The following is a 17,690-nucleotide window of genomic DNA, read 5'->3' on the forward strand; positions in this document are numbered from 1 at the left end:
GACTGCAAGGCAAATACAAACGCAGTAAGGATTTTTGACATTAACAACAAAGATCTGTCCAGTTTTTAAACTTGTGCAGACGAGAAGACTGTATTCATGTCATGACAGTATTTTAGCTGATATTAAAGCTGTAGCAACCCATGAGAGTGACGGACTTAATCTTGTTTTTACTTGCTCTCAAGAGACCCTTCTTCTGCTGACAGTGATGAACCAAATAGATAGAGTCCACTGACAAGCTTTGGTTGTAAAACGGATTCTTGTCTGCTTTTCTTATTTTGGCCAAAGTTAATATTTTCAGTCGTCTACAGAGTTGAGATTTAAAGCAGAGTGGTGAGTGCAACAATGAAGAAACGTTTGACTTTGTGAACTTTGACTCAAGTCTAGGAGCTAAGGACTTTATGCTTTTTCAGTGTACCGCTGGCTCGATTTTTTGTCTAAATAAGACTGAATCTTCTGTGTAAATTTGTAAATGATCACTCACAGCATTACTGTTATGAATAGCCCAACAAAAACTCTAGTTTAAGAGTCTGTAAAATCCATCTATTCACATCAATTTATCTACCTTTTAGTAAACCATCACTTGGTCAACTGAGGACTTATGCGGAGGAGGCCGAACTCTAGCTGTCTGTTTCCTTGCCGACAGCCTTGGCTGCAGAAGGTCACTTAAGCTCTGGCTAAGATTAGGTGGCCCTGCAAAAGCTCATTCTGTGAGTGCAGGATTCTGTTTGTGATTAGATAAGATCCCTAAAAGGACACTCTGCCCACTCTTTGTTCCAGTCCTTGATGACTTTTCCACCTGAGACGTGGGCACAGACTGGCCTGTTCGGACACAAGCAACCTCTTCCTAAGTGCTTAGCCTTCATCAAGACTGAGTTGGAGGACACACTGACTGCCATTTCATTGATGCAATCTGCCCCTGATCTTTTGTGACAGGAAGAGGTGATAATCCAGTGGAAAAAGGAATTATATCTTAAAATGAAGGGGATCTTAAAATGTTTAACATCCTCGCCAGATCTGGCCATGGATACTCTTACCTAAAAGGCTGTGAAAAAGGACCATGTTGCTCTTTTTATTGGAGGAAGAGGAATATATAGTATAAAACCTTTTCCTTATTTTCATGAAGCAAGTTTTACTTTCTAATAGCAAACTTTCTTTTCCAGACCATGAAACTCCACAACCTCTTCTCTTAAAGGAAAGTTCCAAAGAAAGGTGACTCTGAAAAGTTTGTAGCTTGCTCCTTTGCATAGTAAAAAACATAGTCAGTTTGGATTCACAACAGTTACAGAGGATTCTGATGGCAATCCAGTTTCATTATGAAATTAAGTATCAAAATATAAACTTCTTGAACCATTCTCACAGCATTGTCCATTTCTTGGGGCTGACGGCTGTAAATTTTAACCTCCTTGGCAGATGTAATATATTCTGGAAACTGGAACGTTTCATTTACAGTTGCCATTGAGGGCACTTTCTCAATTTTAGTGTTTTAACCCAATTTAATCCCATGATTTGGAATAGTGCAAATTGATTTCACTCTGAGTAATGGGTCTTTTCCCATGTTTGCTTTGGCACGTGTGTCCTTTGCTTATTTTCTAAGTCAGCAGAGAGGTGCCTGGTCAGTCTGTGATTATGTAGATTTTCTCTGACTTCTCCTCTTCACCTCTGTTATTGGGGGGGAGGAAGTGGTGTCTGGGCCACAGAAAAGACTGTATTTGGATGTTTTGAACGATGGCTTGTAGTACAAGAGGTGCCTGTGGCTGAGCTTTGGCTGTCTGGGTTGAGGGCCTTCTGGAGAACATGATGTGCCCCAGTGACTTTCTTACTAAGTGCCTGCAAAGAAAAGCCTTGACCCGGTAGGGAAATAAATCTGCTATTGTACATGGTGTGCAAGGACTAATATGGATAAGAGGGATCACATGGTCAGTTTCAGACACATACACACATAGGCACACACAGATCCTGCAGCTGCGATGTGTGAGGCCTGCTCCACATCTCTTTCACGTCCATATAAGAAAGTCGCGGCTTGCAGTTTGTTCATATTTTCAGCAAAGACGTGAGAGCAATGAATTGTTTCCGGCCTGCACTAGTGAACCCAATCTGCATGAGTATTAACCAAAGGGTATGAGCTGTTATCCACAGAAAGAAATGCACAGCTGGACCTGACTCAGACTACACACTTTGGCTCCTGGCCAATCTCCACACCAAAGCAGAGTTATTAAGTGCAACAGAACACCTCAGTAGTGACTGTGCATAGTGCTTTGTCTGGAATATACTCACATTTACAGGGCTTGGAGTCACCAAAGAATAACAGACCAGAAGGAGAGAGCATGATAGCCATTTATTCAAGAGGCTAGAAGTACTCACAATAATATTTTTGGTTAGTGATGTGCAAGCCATGTGTTGATATCTGCTCAGATGAGGGTATAGCTGATCTGAGCGTATGTCTGTGCTTGATTTAAAGTCATGTGATGTTGTAAGACTGAAGCTAAAAAAGAGTAAATGTCACATTTCTTCTCATTATTCTTGATGTATCAATAATAAATGTGTGATCTTTAGAATCACTTGTGCTGCTGATTTAAATTAACGAGTAACAACAGCTGTTAGGCTCTTGTATCAGCATGAAAGAATTAATGTGGAAATTGGTTCAGCCTAGCTTTGCAAGCGTTCCTTCACAGAAATTGAATGACTAAAATCAAGCACAGCTGCCTAACAACTGTGCTCAAGTGCAGTATTTAATTACTCGGTTAATGTCTATAATTTCCACCAGCGGGCAACTATTACATTTACGTTTAATTAAGTTCTTATTGTTGTGGTGAAGAGACATGATCAAAACGTGATCAATCAGAAATTCATATCATCACCTATAATTGTCATGATAGTTTCAGTCTCACGCTTGTGCTGCTTTCACAGTATATTTGCTGTTCCTCTACACTGTGATGAGAACACGTAATTTGGTGTTTCTTTTTTATATATATTTCATTTAAATTCTATGAATGTCTAACATTAAACTGCTTGACTTGATACTTCATCTTCCATCTGAAATTTGCTTTCCATTCAGTTTTTGAGCTGATACTTATTTAGGTGCAAGTTTTGAAGAAGGTTCAACTATTGGATGGATTGCAATGTAATTTGATACAATTCAGTTCAATTCAATTTTATTTATATAGCACCAAATCACAACAAACTTCATCTCATGGCACTCTTCATATTGAGCTGGTCTAGACCGTACTCTTTAGATTATGATATTTACAGAGAGAGACCCAACAAATCCCACCATGAGCAGCACTAGGTGCCAGCCACAAGGAAAAACTTCCTTTTAAGAGGCAGAAACCTTGAGCAGAACCGAACTCAACATGGGTGACCATCTGCCTCGACCAGTTGGGTTAAGAAGGAGAGAGAGAGGGGTCAAAGGGAGGAGAGGGGAGGGAGGTAGAGCATGGCGACAGAAGAACATAGCATAACATGGATTCCATGTATATGTTCCCCTGGGATAAATTATAACTGTAATTTGGTGGCCCCTTACTTTCTGTCATCATCAAGGAAAAATTCCAGTCTGTCCAATATGTTGCCTTATGACCAAATACCTGCAAAACTAATTACACTACCATCAGCCTCAGCTGTACCTTGTGTTTAGTGCTAATTAACAATCATTAGCATGCTATCATGCTAAACTGAGATGATGAATAAGGTAAACATTAATATCAACATCTTAGCATGTCAGTGAGAGTATGTTAGCATGTCAATATTAGTGTTTAGCTTATAGTGCTGCTGATGTGGCTGTTGCACCTCAGAACTGATTTCAATGGGAAGTTCAGGAGAAACTGAATGCTTCCAGATGAAGTGTTTTTCTTCTGTGTTATTATATTAAACATGATGCAGCAGCAGACAAGCCAGTGCTACATCTGTCCATTTACATAAAGAAGAATTTGTTGCTATTGCATTCATTTTATGTTTATCCTGAGATGACAACCATTCTGGACGACAACCACTGGGTATAGCCAGAACACACAGAGAGAAATTTATGAGCTGGTTTTACATGGCTAGTTTGTGATTTAAAACCAACAGTTGTTTTATTTATTTATTTATTTTTTATATCATACTCTGGCTTTTTACTCAACATTTCTTTTAGACAGTGGGCTGTTTGTTTCATAGACTCCTAGCTCTCCTTTTTCATAAATGACCAGTATGGACACTGGCTCGCCTGGATAATAATTTTTTTTCTCCTTCTAGTGTTATTCACATTTGTCTGAAATAAAGAGTGATGATTTCTTCAGCTCCAATGGCCCTGATCAAAGTAACAGAAGCCTCTCTCTCTTATACCCATGTGGGCCTCTAAAGAGAGACAGGCCAGATTGGAAAGGCAGTAACTTTGGATAGGTCTAAAGTGACTGTTGGAGCTGTTTGTAGTGCCAGGTTGAGGCTTTGTGTTTCAGAAGGTAGTGATTTCCTCAAATAATGGCAGAATAATTTTCACATTTTCTCAAAATTCAATCATGCTGTATAAAGAAGATCTAATCATCTAGAGGAAGAGAACAAATGAGAGTTACAGTCAGAGTGAACTGTGCTACAGACTAGACTTGGTGCTCATATTTCATCTAAACTTTAAACCCCTTCGGGTTTTGAGGCAAAATATCTTTTCATGGGTTGACTATTGACCTGAAGGTGTTGGTGTTTTGCCACTTAAGCTCTACCAAAACAATGACCTCATCCTGGTGTGTTCTTTGCTGTTCTCCTTGCTCTGGTTCGATGGTGTAGGTATCAGGTTTGAACATTTTTCCATATGTTCCCTCTATCACAGGCCAAAGTGGCCTTTTGCACCCTGCTAACAACCAACCGCCACATCTGTGCTGATGCAGAGCTTGACGTTGTGGTAGACACCTTGCTCCCGAATTGCTGCAAACTGTAGAGCAAAAATAAGCAGCTCAAAAAAGGAGGCCTGTCTGGGCGTATAGTCGGATGATAGGGTGGAAAATAAACAAAAGGGGCCGGTGATATCTCGAATCGGCCATCTTACTCTAATCAGTTTACCAAAGGCAAACATCAAACATGGACACTGGCTCTGAATCAGGGTGAGGCAGAGCAGAGGATTGTTTTATCAGCTGGAATTTGCAGATATCTTTGTGTGAGCGACAAGCTGGAGGACCTCACCAGGCACAAACAGCCGGCGAGAACACAGTGTCAGATATGAGTTGAGCTTGCACATAAAACAAGCTGCATACACAAACTGCTCACTAGGACTACATTTTCTTAAAGGAGTTCTCCTGATGTGAATGTATTTTATAATAATAATAATGATGATGATAGAGGAGTGTAAGGCCTTCGCCTACTTAAAGGTGAACTGAAATTTCACTTTTGAAAGAAAACAACAATAAACTATAAAGATAATATAAGAAGTGTGCATGCTTTTAAATTTTGAATATGGTTTCAGACATAGTTGTGGAGACAGCATCTATGTTTCAGTCCTCTGGGTGGATGTTTCCGTTGGCAGCTGCTGACTCATATCTGAGAGCCCACATTGGTAAGAGACTTGAGACCTCTCTATAGCCTATGTATTGTCACTATATTTTTTTCACTTTTACATGAAGCTGACATGATGTTAGTTTTCAGCTGTTAGTGATTTAAGTCAGGTTTTTTTTTCCACAACATTCAACATAGTGCATGCTAGACTAAATACTTTAGCTTTCCAGTCAGAAATCATCAACAGCTCCTGCAAATTTAGCATTATGTTTGTCCCACATCAGTCTTAGTGCTAGCATTAGCTTTTTATCTTTCATGGGTCTAGTTGTAGTGATGATAAATGACCACACTGTCAAAACTAGCAGCAGCAGGTAGTCCTGTAACCTCAGCATGATGTATGTTATGTTGTGATTCAAATAACAACATGGTGGAACATCCTGAATCACAAGTAACAGCAGGCAGTGTTTAAATCACAGATCTGACTCTGTAAGTTAGCAACAGGTAACCCCAGGCTGGCTAATTGCCTGTGCGGCTGAACTGATGTTGCAGCTATTTTCAGTACCCATCCATACACACATATTGTATCAAAAAAAGTTAGGGAACCAAGAGTTCATCCCCCCTTGAAAACACTAAATTAGGCACTACCACTGTCAAAAATAGATCAAAATGTCAAATGTCAAAATTTTGCCTTAAATATAATCAGTGTAATCTCAGTCTGTCCTCCTGACTCTCTCCTTATTGCTGTGTTATTTTCTTCAGGATGTCCTGTTGTTCCACCATATCACTCAAAGACTTCTATCCAGAGGTCCCATCTCACTTTGACGTCTTTTCAGGCTGTTTTCTTGTAGTACGGCATTTAGCTGAGTGCAGACTGATTACCATCACAGTTCAGGTAGCATCCCCATCACGCTCAAATATGTGGCACTGATAAGAGCAGTCAACAGGTTTTGGTCCGCCTCCCTTCTCGTCACTGAGCTCCTTTACTCCGGCCTCCCTTTCCTCTGTACACCCTCAGTGATCCAGAAAGAATCAAGATCCAGACAGACAAGACACACGCACATACACACACATCAGATAACACAGTGTGATTGGTCCCAGACAGTGTGCCTTTCTCCTATTGTAGTTCTCAGCCAGCTCTCTTTGTTTTTAACTTTTGCAGTGTTCCAGGATTCACCATATAGCAGTTTGTCTACCAAGTTAAGTATGTTTAGTTGCTTTATATTTTTATTTTTTATCTTAACTCATATTTATTCCTATTTTAAAAATGGATGGTGGTTGTGTTGTTAATTAGACGCTGCTCAGTATGTTTCTGTTTCATGCCATGGAATACATTGTGCTCTCTTTCTTGTGTAAGGTGATTATTATTTCCTGGGAGGGAGAGTGTGTTCCCAGATTAGTTTTACTTTTAAGCTAATTAAAGGATGTTTTGGGTTTTCTCTGAATCACTAGGGATCATCAGGCACTTAATTAGCTCTGTCAATAAAGGAAACTCCCTTTTCCTGCAAGGACACTGAGCCGTACTGATACTGAGCTCTGGCTGCAGGGTGACTGCTGCTTACATTACTGGGCACAATATTTGTCTATGAAAGTGTCACATTCCTGTGTTGATGCACAGTGTTGATGAAACACACTTGAAGGTCATGAAATTGCAACCACATGCTCAAGACAGACAAACAAATCGCCCATTACAATTACAGTGTCACAGGCATCAGCTGGATCTAAATCTAACCATGTGGCTTTGTTATACAATAAAGGCTTGTGTGTGATTTATCTTCTGGGTTTTCATTCCAGTTGGCGCTATGTTTGTTGTTGGATCTGATTTAGAGCTTAAAGTTGAAGCTGTATTGTTGTTTTTTTTGTTTTGTTTTTTTTTAACATTCCCATTGTTTACACATGCTACCACCACTAATGGTATGCTCTGTGACGGGCCGTGCTTATCCCGCTACAGCTGTCGTCCCTTGTGTGGAGTTTGATTTCAGTAATGTGATAGGTCTAGACAAGCCTCCATCCCCCGGCTGCTGGCAAATGTGCCCCTTAACTGTAATGTACACTGGACCCCCAAATCCCTGTGCCAGCCTCCTGATAATCAATCAGGCGTGGCCTCCTGTCCCCAACAGACTCTCTCTCTGTAGGTACTTTGATGCCTGGTGTTTCTGCACCTCTTCTCTCCACACCCTGGCTGTGTGACAAGGTCTGTTGCTATGCGCACCAGACTTACCAATCCTCATCACAGCAGCTCCATGGGCAGAGATACGCATCAGCTGCTGTTGAGTCCTGATCATTGAATAAATTGTGTACCCCAGTACTTATTCAGATTGATATTATTACTGTTAACCTGTGAACCCTGAAAAACACTAGTTAAAATGACCACAATTTTCCGTTTTTCACCCTCAGTGCCTCTTGGCACTTCCTCTCTTCCTCCTCTTCCTCTCTGTTTATGCGTGTGTTTGCAGGTGACTCACGTCTTCTGGAAATGTTTCTGTCTGGGTTTAAAATTCCTCAACTTTTACAACTCTCTCCCTCACTCTCATTCTTTTTCGGCCTCCCTCTTCCATCTCTCAAAGCCAGCGGCCTCAAAGCCAAGCTAGGTATGATTATATCTTGGTTGTTGTTATTCTCAGAGGAGTGATGCACACACTTTTTCCAGAGTCTCGACTACGGAGGGAAGTAAGAAAAAAAAAAGAGTCTCAGTGAGCCTCGGAGTCTCTGATGTATTTGTTTGGATCACCATCCAGTTTGCCTCATAGATAAGTGTTCAGTAATTTCTTCCATTTTCGTATCTCTGAGGGACTCTTTAATGATTTTTGCAGCACTTCCATGGACCACATCACTAAACACTCTCTTTTGTCTTGCTCTCCTCCAGGGCTTACATCTGTGGAGGTCTGATAATTAGGCTTTGATGCTTCATGTTCTCTCTGTCTGTGCTGTTGGTGTCTCTTGTTAAATGGCTTCATGCAGCATTACAGTGACAAGTCTTTGAACGCAGAGTATCTGTCAGATTATACAGAATATGAGAATCGCAGTTTCCTGGGTGGAATACATCTCTGCTAAGGGAGACAAGAGCCTAGCATGCAGATGCCTCAGTGAAGTACAGAGAATGTGTGTATCTTTCTACTGAGTTACAGTTTTAAGGAAATATCTAATTTATTTTATGAGTGTAATTGTAATCAAAATTGTGATTATTGTCTGTAAGTTAAAGCTGAAGGCCTGCATATGTGGTTTACACAGCAGTGAACAAGATAGGTTTATACAGGTTTAAAGTTCGAACAGCTCTCGAGAAAATAATCTCACCTGAAGGTCTGTTTAGGTCTGTTGTAGGAGCCTTTGATCAGATCACATGACCCTGATGAAGTTTGCCCTGTTAAAAACAAAAATAGGGGAAAAAAAACGGTTTATTATTTAATTAGGGCAATCAGTAGGTGAATCTATCCAAACACAAATCAACATTATCAAGAAACAGGAAACAACAAATCCTGTTGGTATTGCCAGGCAGGTGACTGCTGTATTTTATCGTAAAAGAGGTGGTTTCCCAAAGTATTTATTATTTGAAATAAATCCATTGGTATATGGATATGTGCCTTTTTGTCCAGTTGTGATCCAGGTGGCACTTTAAGGACTTTAGGACTTTGTTTTTGGCATAATAACAATCTTATCTTGTTTTCATACACAAGAAATCTGTTTAAAGGCTGCACTTGCTTGTGGTTTATGTCTTTCTAGGATTCCTGAACTTTTACTACAGAAAAACGGACAAATTAATATCATAACGGGAATCAGTACTGACACTATAATTACAACAAACTGATCTGACGTGGGTGGTAAGTCATGTCTGTCAGTGTCACTAAAACTCTGGATATTTGACTAGAATATACTAGACAACAGCAAGAAAAATCACAAGGTAGTAGTAGTAGTAATCAACTACATGTAACTAAATTTGCCATATGCTGGTGACAGTAGCCAGCAAAAACAAAGGTTTCCGATTAATTGTTTTCAACTCTTAACTGTTTGTTGGGATACAGTTAATGATTTGTAGTAGAGCTGATTTGAAAATAGCTCTGTTTCAAATTTCAGCTCTTCTCACAGCGTATGAAAGTAAGAGTGTAGCACGGAGACATAAGGAAAGTATCAACAGGATGAAAGTTTTTTTTTTTTTTTTTTTTTTTACTCTGTTCAGTATATAGTCTGGTCCAGACTGTTATATAAGTGGTTAACTCTGTCCTTATACAGATCAGTCTAAAAGAGAACAGAACTATTTGTAAATATGGTTTGTAGAGACAAAAATAAAGAGCATATGAACATAGCAGAAATCCAGTGCACCACTAAAATGGTAATGGTTTCCATTTACGCTAGATTTCCATCTTGGTACTGATATACACACCATAACCACATCCAAACAAATTATTGGTATGAATGTTCTCTTAAGTTTTTAATGCTTCTAACCCATTCAAACACTCCTAAACTGTCAACTCATTTTTACAATTTCCATCATTTTAATTATAGATCGTTTGTTTCATTCTTAGCGCCAATGGAATCACAAAGGCTGTATTTGTTGTTAAAAGCAAAGGCCAATATTTTTGCAAGCCTTAACTGATTAAGTTACTCAACGAGTTGTTACATGTTATAATGTGAATCCTTTTGGGTTGAATTAGTGATTTACAGGCTTTTGCTGCTGACACACAGGATGGGGCTAATATGATTAGTCTGGGAATACAAAGGGAAAGAAGTTTAAAGAAGAGTGTCAGAAAGAGCACTCTACCCTCCAGAGTATCAGTTCTTGAGAGTGCTTGAGAGACCAACTGAAGATGAACAACTCTTAAGTACTGGTACCAACTACAGAGAAGTATTCAAAAGTTAAAAGAAGATGATGGAAAGCCAGATCCCTGCCTGAGATGTATTTGGGTTTAGTGAATGATCAGGCCCTTAACCACCTGACTAGATTAGGTCCAAATGATCCAGACAAGTCTAACACAAAACAAAAAAACAACGGTGTAGGTCCCAAAACATCAAGTTTGTTTTCCCTGTCTCACCAACAGACTGTGAAAATCTATTTTAATGGCAGTCTGAGAACCAAAGGCATAGTTGCATGCTGTAGAGATGGCAACAGAGCCCCGCCACTTACTATTTTTTTCCCTCTGTTAACAAAGACTCCACTGTGTGAAAGTTCAGATCCCGCTGAGGCTACATATCAGAGCTAAGCAAGTGCCTTTTAGGGAGAACACAGCATGCCGTCTTTGTGAGTTTATCAGCAAAGTAAGTACATAAACAACCACAAAGCCTGATAAAGAAGAACAATCTACAACATGACAGAGCTGCAATTACAACAGGATTGTAAATGTGTATCACCTGATATTTTTGGATATATTTAAGTGAACATGAGAAAATCAAAGCTTTGACATTTATACTCTGTGTGAAGTGGTATCATGTGATATACTGTGACTCTTGTGGTGATTTTTTTCTCTTTACGCCCTTATCTTTTCCTCAGTTTACTGATACTGCTATACCAGTGTGTTGTTCCTTCATGTGCTTTTTTATTTATTTATTCCTTTTGCTTTATCCAGGTTGAGTTGCATTTGAAGCCCATCCAGTCTCTGCTGCGCCACCAGAAGCCCCTGGTCTTCGTGCTTAACTCCCCCCAACCACTGATCTGGAAGATCAAGACAGAGAACCTGGCCCTGGGCATCAAACGTACCTTTCATGTGAGTCCAGCATAACTAAAAGCCTTTAAATCCTACTTCCCAAAACTGTGCATTCATTTCCTCACAGGCTCAAACATATTCCCATTTCAGTAGCTCTTGCTCTCTGAGTAAAATATTTCAAGTGATGTAAATTTGTAAAGGACAGCTGTCCACACTTCAAAACAATTTCCTATGATAAAAGTTTGATCTGGATGGCAGACATGCACAGTCATTGTGGCCAGGCATTAGTCTCTATATATTCATGCATAATGTTTAATCTGCTAACTGTGTACTCTTCTCAGAACTGATGAATTCATAACATTTTCCTTTGTACCTGTATGATAAATTGGGAGGTAAATTAGAGTAAGCATCTGTTCAACTCATTCAGTGCATATCACGAAAACCTACACGGGAATGTGTGGTAGCAAACACTAAACCACTAAAGCTCGGCTGAGGAAGCAACCAGTCCATACCATCACCTACTGATAATATGCTGGTCCTGAAATTTTGTTTGTAAAGAATATGGATCTTAACAGCTGGTATTTCATCTGCACATGGAAAGAGTGATCCAAATTTGAGCAAAATTCAAAAAACATCTTCATCGCTGACTGAAAGCAAGCCTATGTAACTTTTGCTGAATAGTGGCTCGTGTGTTTCAGGACAATGGCACATGGAATTTCCCTCATTTCCCAAGATTCTTTTGCCTAGGATGCTTTAAAGACATGTTTATGTTGTTTGTGTGATATGCTAAATGTAACTTGATGACAAGTAGAGAATAGTTATAAAGTCAGCAACCTGTTCCACAATGTCTGTTTAAAGTTTGCTAACATCAGTGACCATTACTGCAAACATTACTGTTGTTAAGGCCACTGGTTATACCAGACCAAACTAAGGCTGTAGCTGCTAAATGTTTGAGTGTATTTAATTGACAAATTATGTGTTTTATTGTCCACGACTTCAGCTTTTCACATTAAGAGGAAAAATAGGTTTTGCTCTTTCTTCAAAAGTTAGTGTTACACTGTCTTGTTTTAAACTTGTCAACAATATCAAAATAGCTACATAGTTTGTATTAGTACCAGGGTACATGAGGGGGAGGAAGAGAAGGAGTTTGGTGAGGGGTATCTCAGTGTAGTTGGAGCCAGGTCCCCTGGAGAGCCAGCCATATTTAGTAAAGGTACCAGGGGGCCTCGCTGGGAAACGTAATAAAAAATGTAAAAATGGGCTGCTTCAGTGCCCTTGTTCAAAGCCTGTGAATCGCATGAGAAAATCACAGCAAAATGAGACCCAGCAGCCTCAGCTGTGGCTTAACTATGCTATATTGCTATGAAAACCTATGTCTTTGCCTTTGTAAGCTCTGTGGGCTCTTTGCTTCCCCGAAGTAATCATTTTCAATTGTATGTTAACACCACAGCAATCTGCAAGAATGCAGTATCAGGTACACAAATTATTTCCATATGTGGTCCAGTGTTTTTTCTTGCTTACTTCTCATGAGCAAAACATCCTGCTGTTGAAAGCCAATGTGATACGGAGAAGATACACATGTACTGCGAAATCCTTGCGTTATGCACAGGCTCATCTATACACACATACACACACATGCATATTATATAAAGAGCTATGTGTTCCTCTTAGAGATCCTCTGTGTTCCCGCCCTTTTGACATTTAGAACAGTCAGTTTATTAATATGTCTCCTAGACCTTGAAACCTTTTTAGGCTTATCTGACATGTGACTTTTATCAGACATATTAGTACATATATCATCACCTCTGAATCGAGAGTGATTACTCCACGCTAAAATGTTTGTATAGCTAGTGGACAGGGTGTTGGTTTTTAGTCTTTCAGCATCCAAATGAATCTTTTTTTAAGAGAAATCTTTGAAACTTTGAAAATTTGTTGTTCCAAACAAAACCTCTTCCCTACAACATTTTTGAGGTCCCTGCAAAACTGAATAAGTAATATATGAATTGAAATGGAACGCACCAAAAATTTTCTTGTGCGTGAGTGGGATCATAGCTTTCAGAGAAATACACAACATATGAGGCCTGAGTGCCAGAAAGTCCTTTTAATTATTATTTCCTGTGGCCATGGAAATGCTCTCATGTCAAAAGAAATTGTGCTTCATTTCATGGAGATGGATGTGCATCTGGCCTGCCTGTATTTTCCTAAGCTGTGATAATGTGTGGCCAGAGAGATGAGTGTTTCTGTAGAGACCAGCAGGTCAGGATCACAGTAAATGTCTCCCCTTGTCAGTGGTGGCAGACAGAAAACAGCTGACAACCATCATTAAAATGTACAGCCCAGGCAGAGCTGTTGCTATGTGACTAATGATGTTGGACATCAGTGCTTTTGCAGAGTAAGGAGAGTTCACTCTTTATCTCAAATGAAAAAAGGTCACTCTGAATTTACTTTTGAAACAATAAGATTCATGTCTGTATCAGAGGAATGTGTGTCTTCAGATTAATTTACAGTAGTTACACATACATTGCTATTCAACTGACTGCACATACAAAAAAAAATCTTTTTGGGGACAAAACTGAGGTATTTTCTTACTCTGTTCGTCTTCCAGTTTTTCAAGTGGGGTGAGGAGAGATAAAGAGAATCTTAACAGTGAAGAAGGAGGCCCCTGCAGTCATACAAAGCTGAGCTAATGGCTTTGACTGACTGTAGGAGCCCCTGCTGAATTAGGTGTTGAGTATTTTTGTGTTTGAGTGACAGCACTGAGCCCTGTAAGCTCTTGGTATCTTATCCACCAACCTGACTGCACATAGCGGTAACCTAGAGGAGTCCCAGATGCTACTCCTCTTCTCAGGTTCTCTCCACAGTGACACAAAACTCAAATACTACACAACATCCTGCCAGAAGATCAATTGCTAGCCTTTGTCTGTCAAGATTCCCTCTTTTCATAAAACTTGAAGAAATCGCTATGCCTTTAAAGCGTTCTGTTCTCACACAGCACATAATGCAGTTTATAATGACAACAGTCACAAATTAACCACTCAGGGGTGGTAAATACAGCCCGGTGGATGTCATATTTTATATGTTTTTATGTTTTTAAGTGTAACCCCACAGACTAATGTAGCTAGTTGATGATGTTCTCCTTGGCCCTAGAAGTAATGGTCTCATTATTACTTAAGGGATTAAGCTAGTTTGCTGGACATGCTAGTAATCTACGGTTACGTTAGAGTCAATAAACACACCGTTTAATGGATTCTATACACTCTTGGTTTTCTAAATGCTAGACACCACCCTTCAAACTCCTAAAGTGCTGAGTATCGTTGTTACCACAACCCCATGTGCTCCGCTCCAACATGTGGTGAAATCTGAAGCTTGGCAGGCCTGCTGTACCTAGTTATGGTTGCTATGCTATGATTGGATAATTGTTTTGGGGAGGGGTTTAGCCAACAGTCAATTAAATCAAAAACTTGGATCAGCCACAGAAGCATGCATGTATCACGACCACAGACGCAAAGAAGTCGGCGTATTGGGGACCTTGCCAATTCCTGCACTTGATCTTTGATCGGTACCTCTCAGGTGGAGATGAGAAGTTGCTGTGGTGAGTGCGAAGGGTAACAGAATCAAATGGACCTGGTTTTGGGCTTAACACTTCAGAAACAGAAACCCATTGCCAGACCTCCCTCACTCTGCCTTTCCATCGGAGAGGCTGTTTCCTAGGGCTAATTGGAGTCTGAATCAGGCCTGCCAGTCCTTATTTCCTGGTCCCAGCTCTGGGCTCCATGGACACAGATGGGCTGCCTGGAAAAGCTTCAGAGACGTTGAGCACACTGTTGCTGTTGGCCACTGGATCCTGTCGGCTTTTAAAATGCCAGAATCCAGACTTTTATTGTAAAACATGTTCTCTGCAGTACTCCTTGTCAATCAGCAGCAGGCAGGAGTCATCGTGGGTCTCAAATGACATGAAATATGAACATTGAAATCAGGCCAAATTTTATTTTACCAGGGGACACAAGGATTCGAAGTGAGACACATGTGAAGAGTGTCCTATGTTGACTTTGTGGCCAAACGTATATATTTCTTTTGGAGGGTTAGGGGAGGAGGGTTGTGATGCATCTCTGTTTGAAAGGTTTGATGTGGAACAATCATTTTATGACTCCTAATGGAACAACACTGTAAAGTTTAGCTGTTGGCTTGAGTTGCCTATTGTTTGTTTGCCAAGCATTGCCTTCTCACTCCTGTATTTCTTTCATTAGTTGAAGGCTTGTAAGTATGAGTTCTTTCGCTCTCACACACATGCACACTCTCCTCGGTGTAATTGTTGATGGAAACCATGGGTAGCCACTATTGGTTTTTATTTGGAGACGGGAATGGCAGAGGAACGCTCCAGAGTGGCGCTGAGACATATGGTATTGTTTTCTCCACAACAGAGCCTGCCAGTTCACAGGAACACATGCACATCTGCAGCAAGCAGCGTGATTAGCTCCCTGTATCTCATCAAGAGAGAGATCAATTCAGCCACACAAGCATTTATCACATTAATATCACCAGAGAATTATTGCATGCTCATATTATCTATCAACCCCTTCTGCACTTTCCATCACCCTCCTCTGTTTGCAACACCTCTGAATTTCCAAACATCCATTTCCCAGGCTCAGGGTGTTACTCAGTGAGAATGCAGTGGAGGATTACAGCTCTATGATAATTGATCTCAAACATTTGGCGTGCTTTCTCCTCTTTACTTCACATATGGCCTTAATATGTTGTTGCTTATAGGCTGAAAGGGCAGGGAACATACTGTTAGATGTTTTGGACCATGCAGAGCATTCAGCATTGGCAAATGTCCTTTTATCCCGACAGATAATGAAGAAAGCAGTATCTTACAATTTAAAAGTGCAGTAGAATAGTACTTCAAACATGTATGATACTGAACTAACACAAATTTTATATTATTGAAGTCAACAGTCACAGTCACATTAGAGTTGCAAGAGCAACATGCCTGCCTGCAAATACCATTACAAACATGAGTACATGAGTTTCTACCATTATGCACATGAAAGCATGAGTTTCAGTCCCCATGGTATGTAGCTAACCTCTCCTCTACATTCTTTGTTTGATCTCAGCTGCCAAGTCCAAGAAATTCCTATTAAGTTGACGTAATATCCAGTTTTCATGTATTTTAACTTGAAAACACATTACAAAGTTAATCAAGAGAGTGTTTTGGCAATAACTGCAACAGATTGCTTAATAAGAGATGAGCTATATTTTCATATAGTGAGGCTATGGTTTACTTGGCAGAAGGCTGCTGCTTGCTGCTCAGAAGAACACTAGATAGACATGAGACCAACATGAATCCAACACAAAGATCTTTTAGATGTTTTCTCTAGAAATTGCTGATATGAGAATAAACAAAATAGATTCAGTGGGGCACACTTTCCTCTAGTTTAATTTCAAATAAATCAGATTTTTATTATTTCTGTGTTTTACCCAAAAGTACTACGGCTTTTTCGCTTCATGCAAGTGCATTAGCAACAAAAGTAACACTATTGAGTGACAGCTTATGTAAACAGTATGCAGTATAGTATGTTTATATGTATATATTCTATTTAAGCCCATGACAGAAATTGTTCTTTGCTTTCCAGCACTTTAAGTCTTTTAGTCTGTCAACTGGGCATGTTAAAGGGGAGATGGAGAGAGGAAAAGAGAGAGAGAGTTTGTTAAAGCCCAGAGTGAGTGCCTCACTTCCCTGTTTCAAATTCCTGAGGTTTTCAGTGCTCTGGAAGGCCTGGAGCTAATTTGGCTTTCAGGCTTTCCCCTCTAATTCTTTGCGACTAATTACAGTCGTATTCCCGCAATTAAACTGATAAACTCTGCTGAGCTTGGCAGGGTTAGCGAAGAAACCCCAGCCCCTCCTCACTGCCTCAGGGCACCACACCTCTCCTCTTTGCCATTTCTTTCTCTGTGTTCTGTGTTTCCTTGTCATAGTAAACACACTAAAAATAAAATCAACGTGGATTCTTCGACAGAGTCCGTCTCCTCGGCCTCAGTATTTACTGCCTCTGGTGACAATGCCAGGAACATCAAGAGGAGCTTCCAGAGGTCAGACAGATGTTGCGCATGAGGGGATTCAAATAGTTATGTCTGAAAAACCTAAACACCCCAAAGGGATATTGTTCTATTATCATTAAAGCATGATCACAATTTAGGGACAACCTCATAACATCATCACAACGAAGTGGTCTTACGTATTCCTCTTGGATTCAAATGGATTTAATGTTTTAATTGGGCTTGCCAGCACTGTCTCAGCTCATGCGTACAGATAGGATACCTTGGGAGAAAGAAAACAAGCATGGAAATAAAATGAGGTAGGCTGTCTAGACCGTGTGTTTGGACTCATTTGGTCATTCGGTAGGTTTTCAGCACATGTGAATGTTTATCTCTCTGAAATGAAGCATATGGGCTGAGCTCCATTAAGTGCCAAAGGGGTGGTCCCTCCTAAATATGACCATGACAGTTTCCCTGTCAAATGCAAATCAGCACTTCTTTTTTGTCCATATCGTTAAAACTCTTTTGTGATTTACTGCTGGTTTCAGTACATCAACCACCAACAGT

The 17,690-nt window shown here is 40.1% G+C and overlaps 1 protein-coding gene across 1 annotated transcript in view; it reads left to right on the forward strand.

Annotated features, from left to right (window-relative positions):
* Positions 1 to 17,690, forward strand: part of tgfbr3 (transforming growth factor, beta receptor III) — a 69,389-nt gene that overhangs the window by 25,024 nt on the left and 26,675 nt on the right. Inside the window, exon 4 of the mRNA XM_018669936.2 lies at positions 11,010 to 11,147. Coding sequence (XP_018525452.1) covers positions 11,010 to 11,147 — 138 coding nt within the window. The remainder of the gene's footprint in view (positions 1 to 11,009; positions 11,148 to 17,690) is intronic.

The sequence above is a fragment of the Lates calcarifer genome, linkage group LG17 (assembly GCF_001640805.2).
Source record: "Lates calcarifer isolate ASB-BC8 linkage group LG17, TLL_Latcal_v3, whole genome shotgun sequence".
Taxonomy (NCBI): domain Eukaryota; kingdom Metazoa; phylum Chordata; class Actinopteri; family Centropomidae; genus Lates; species Lates calcarifer.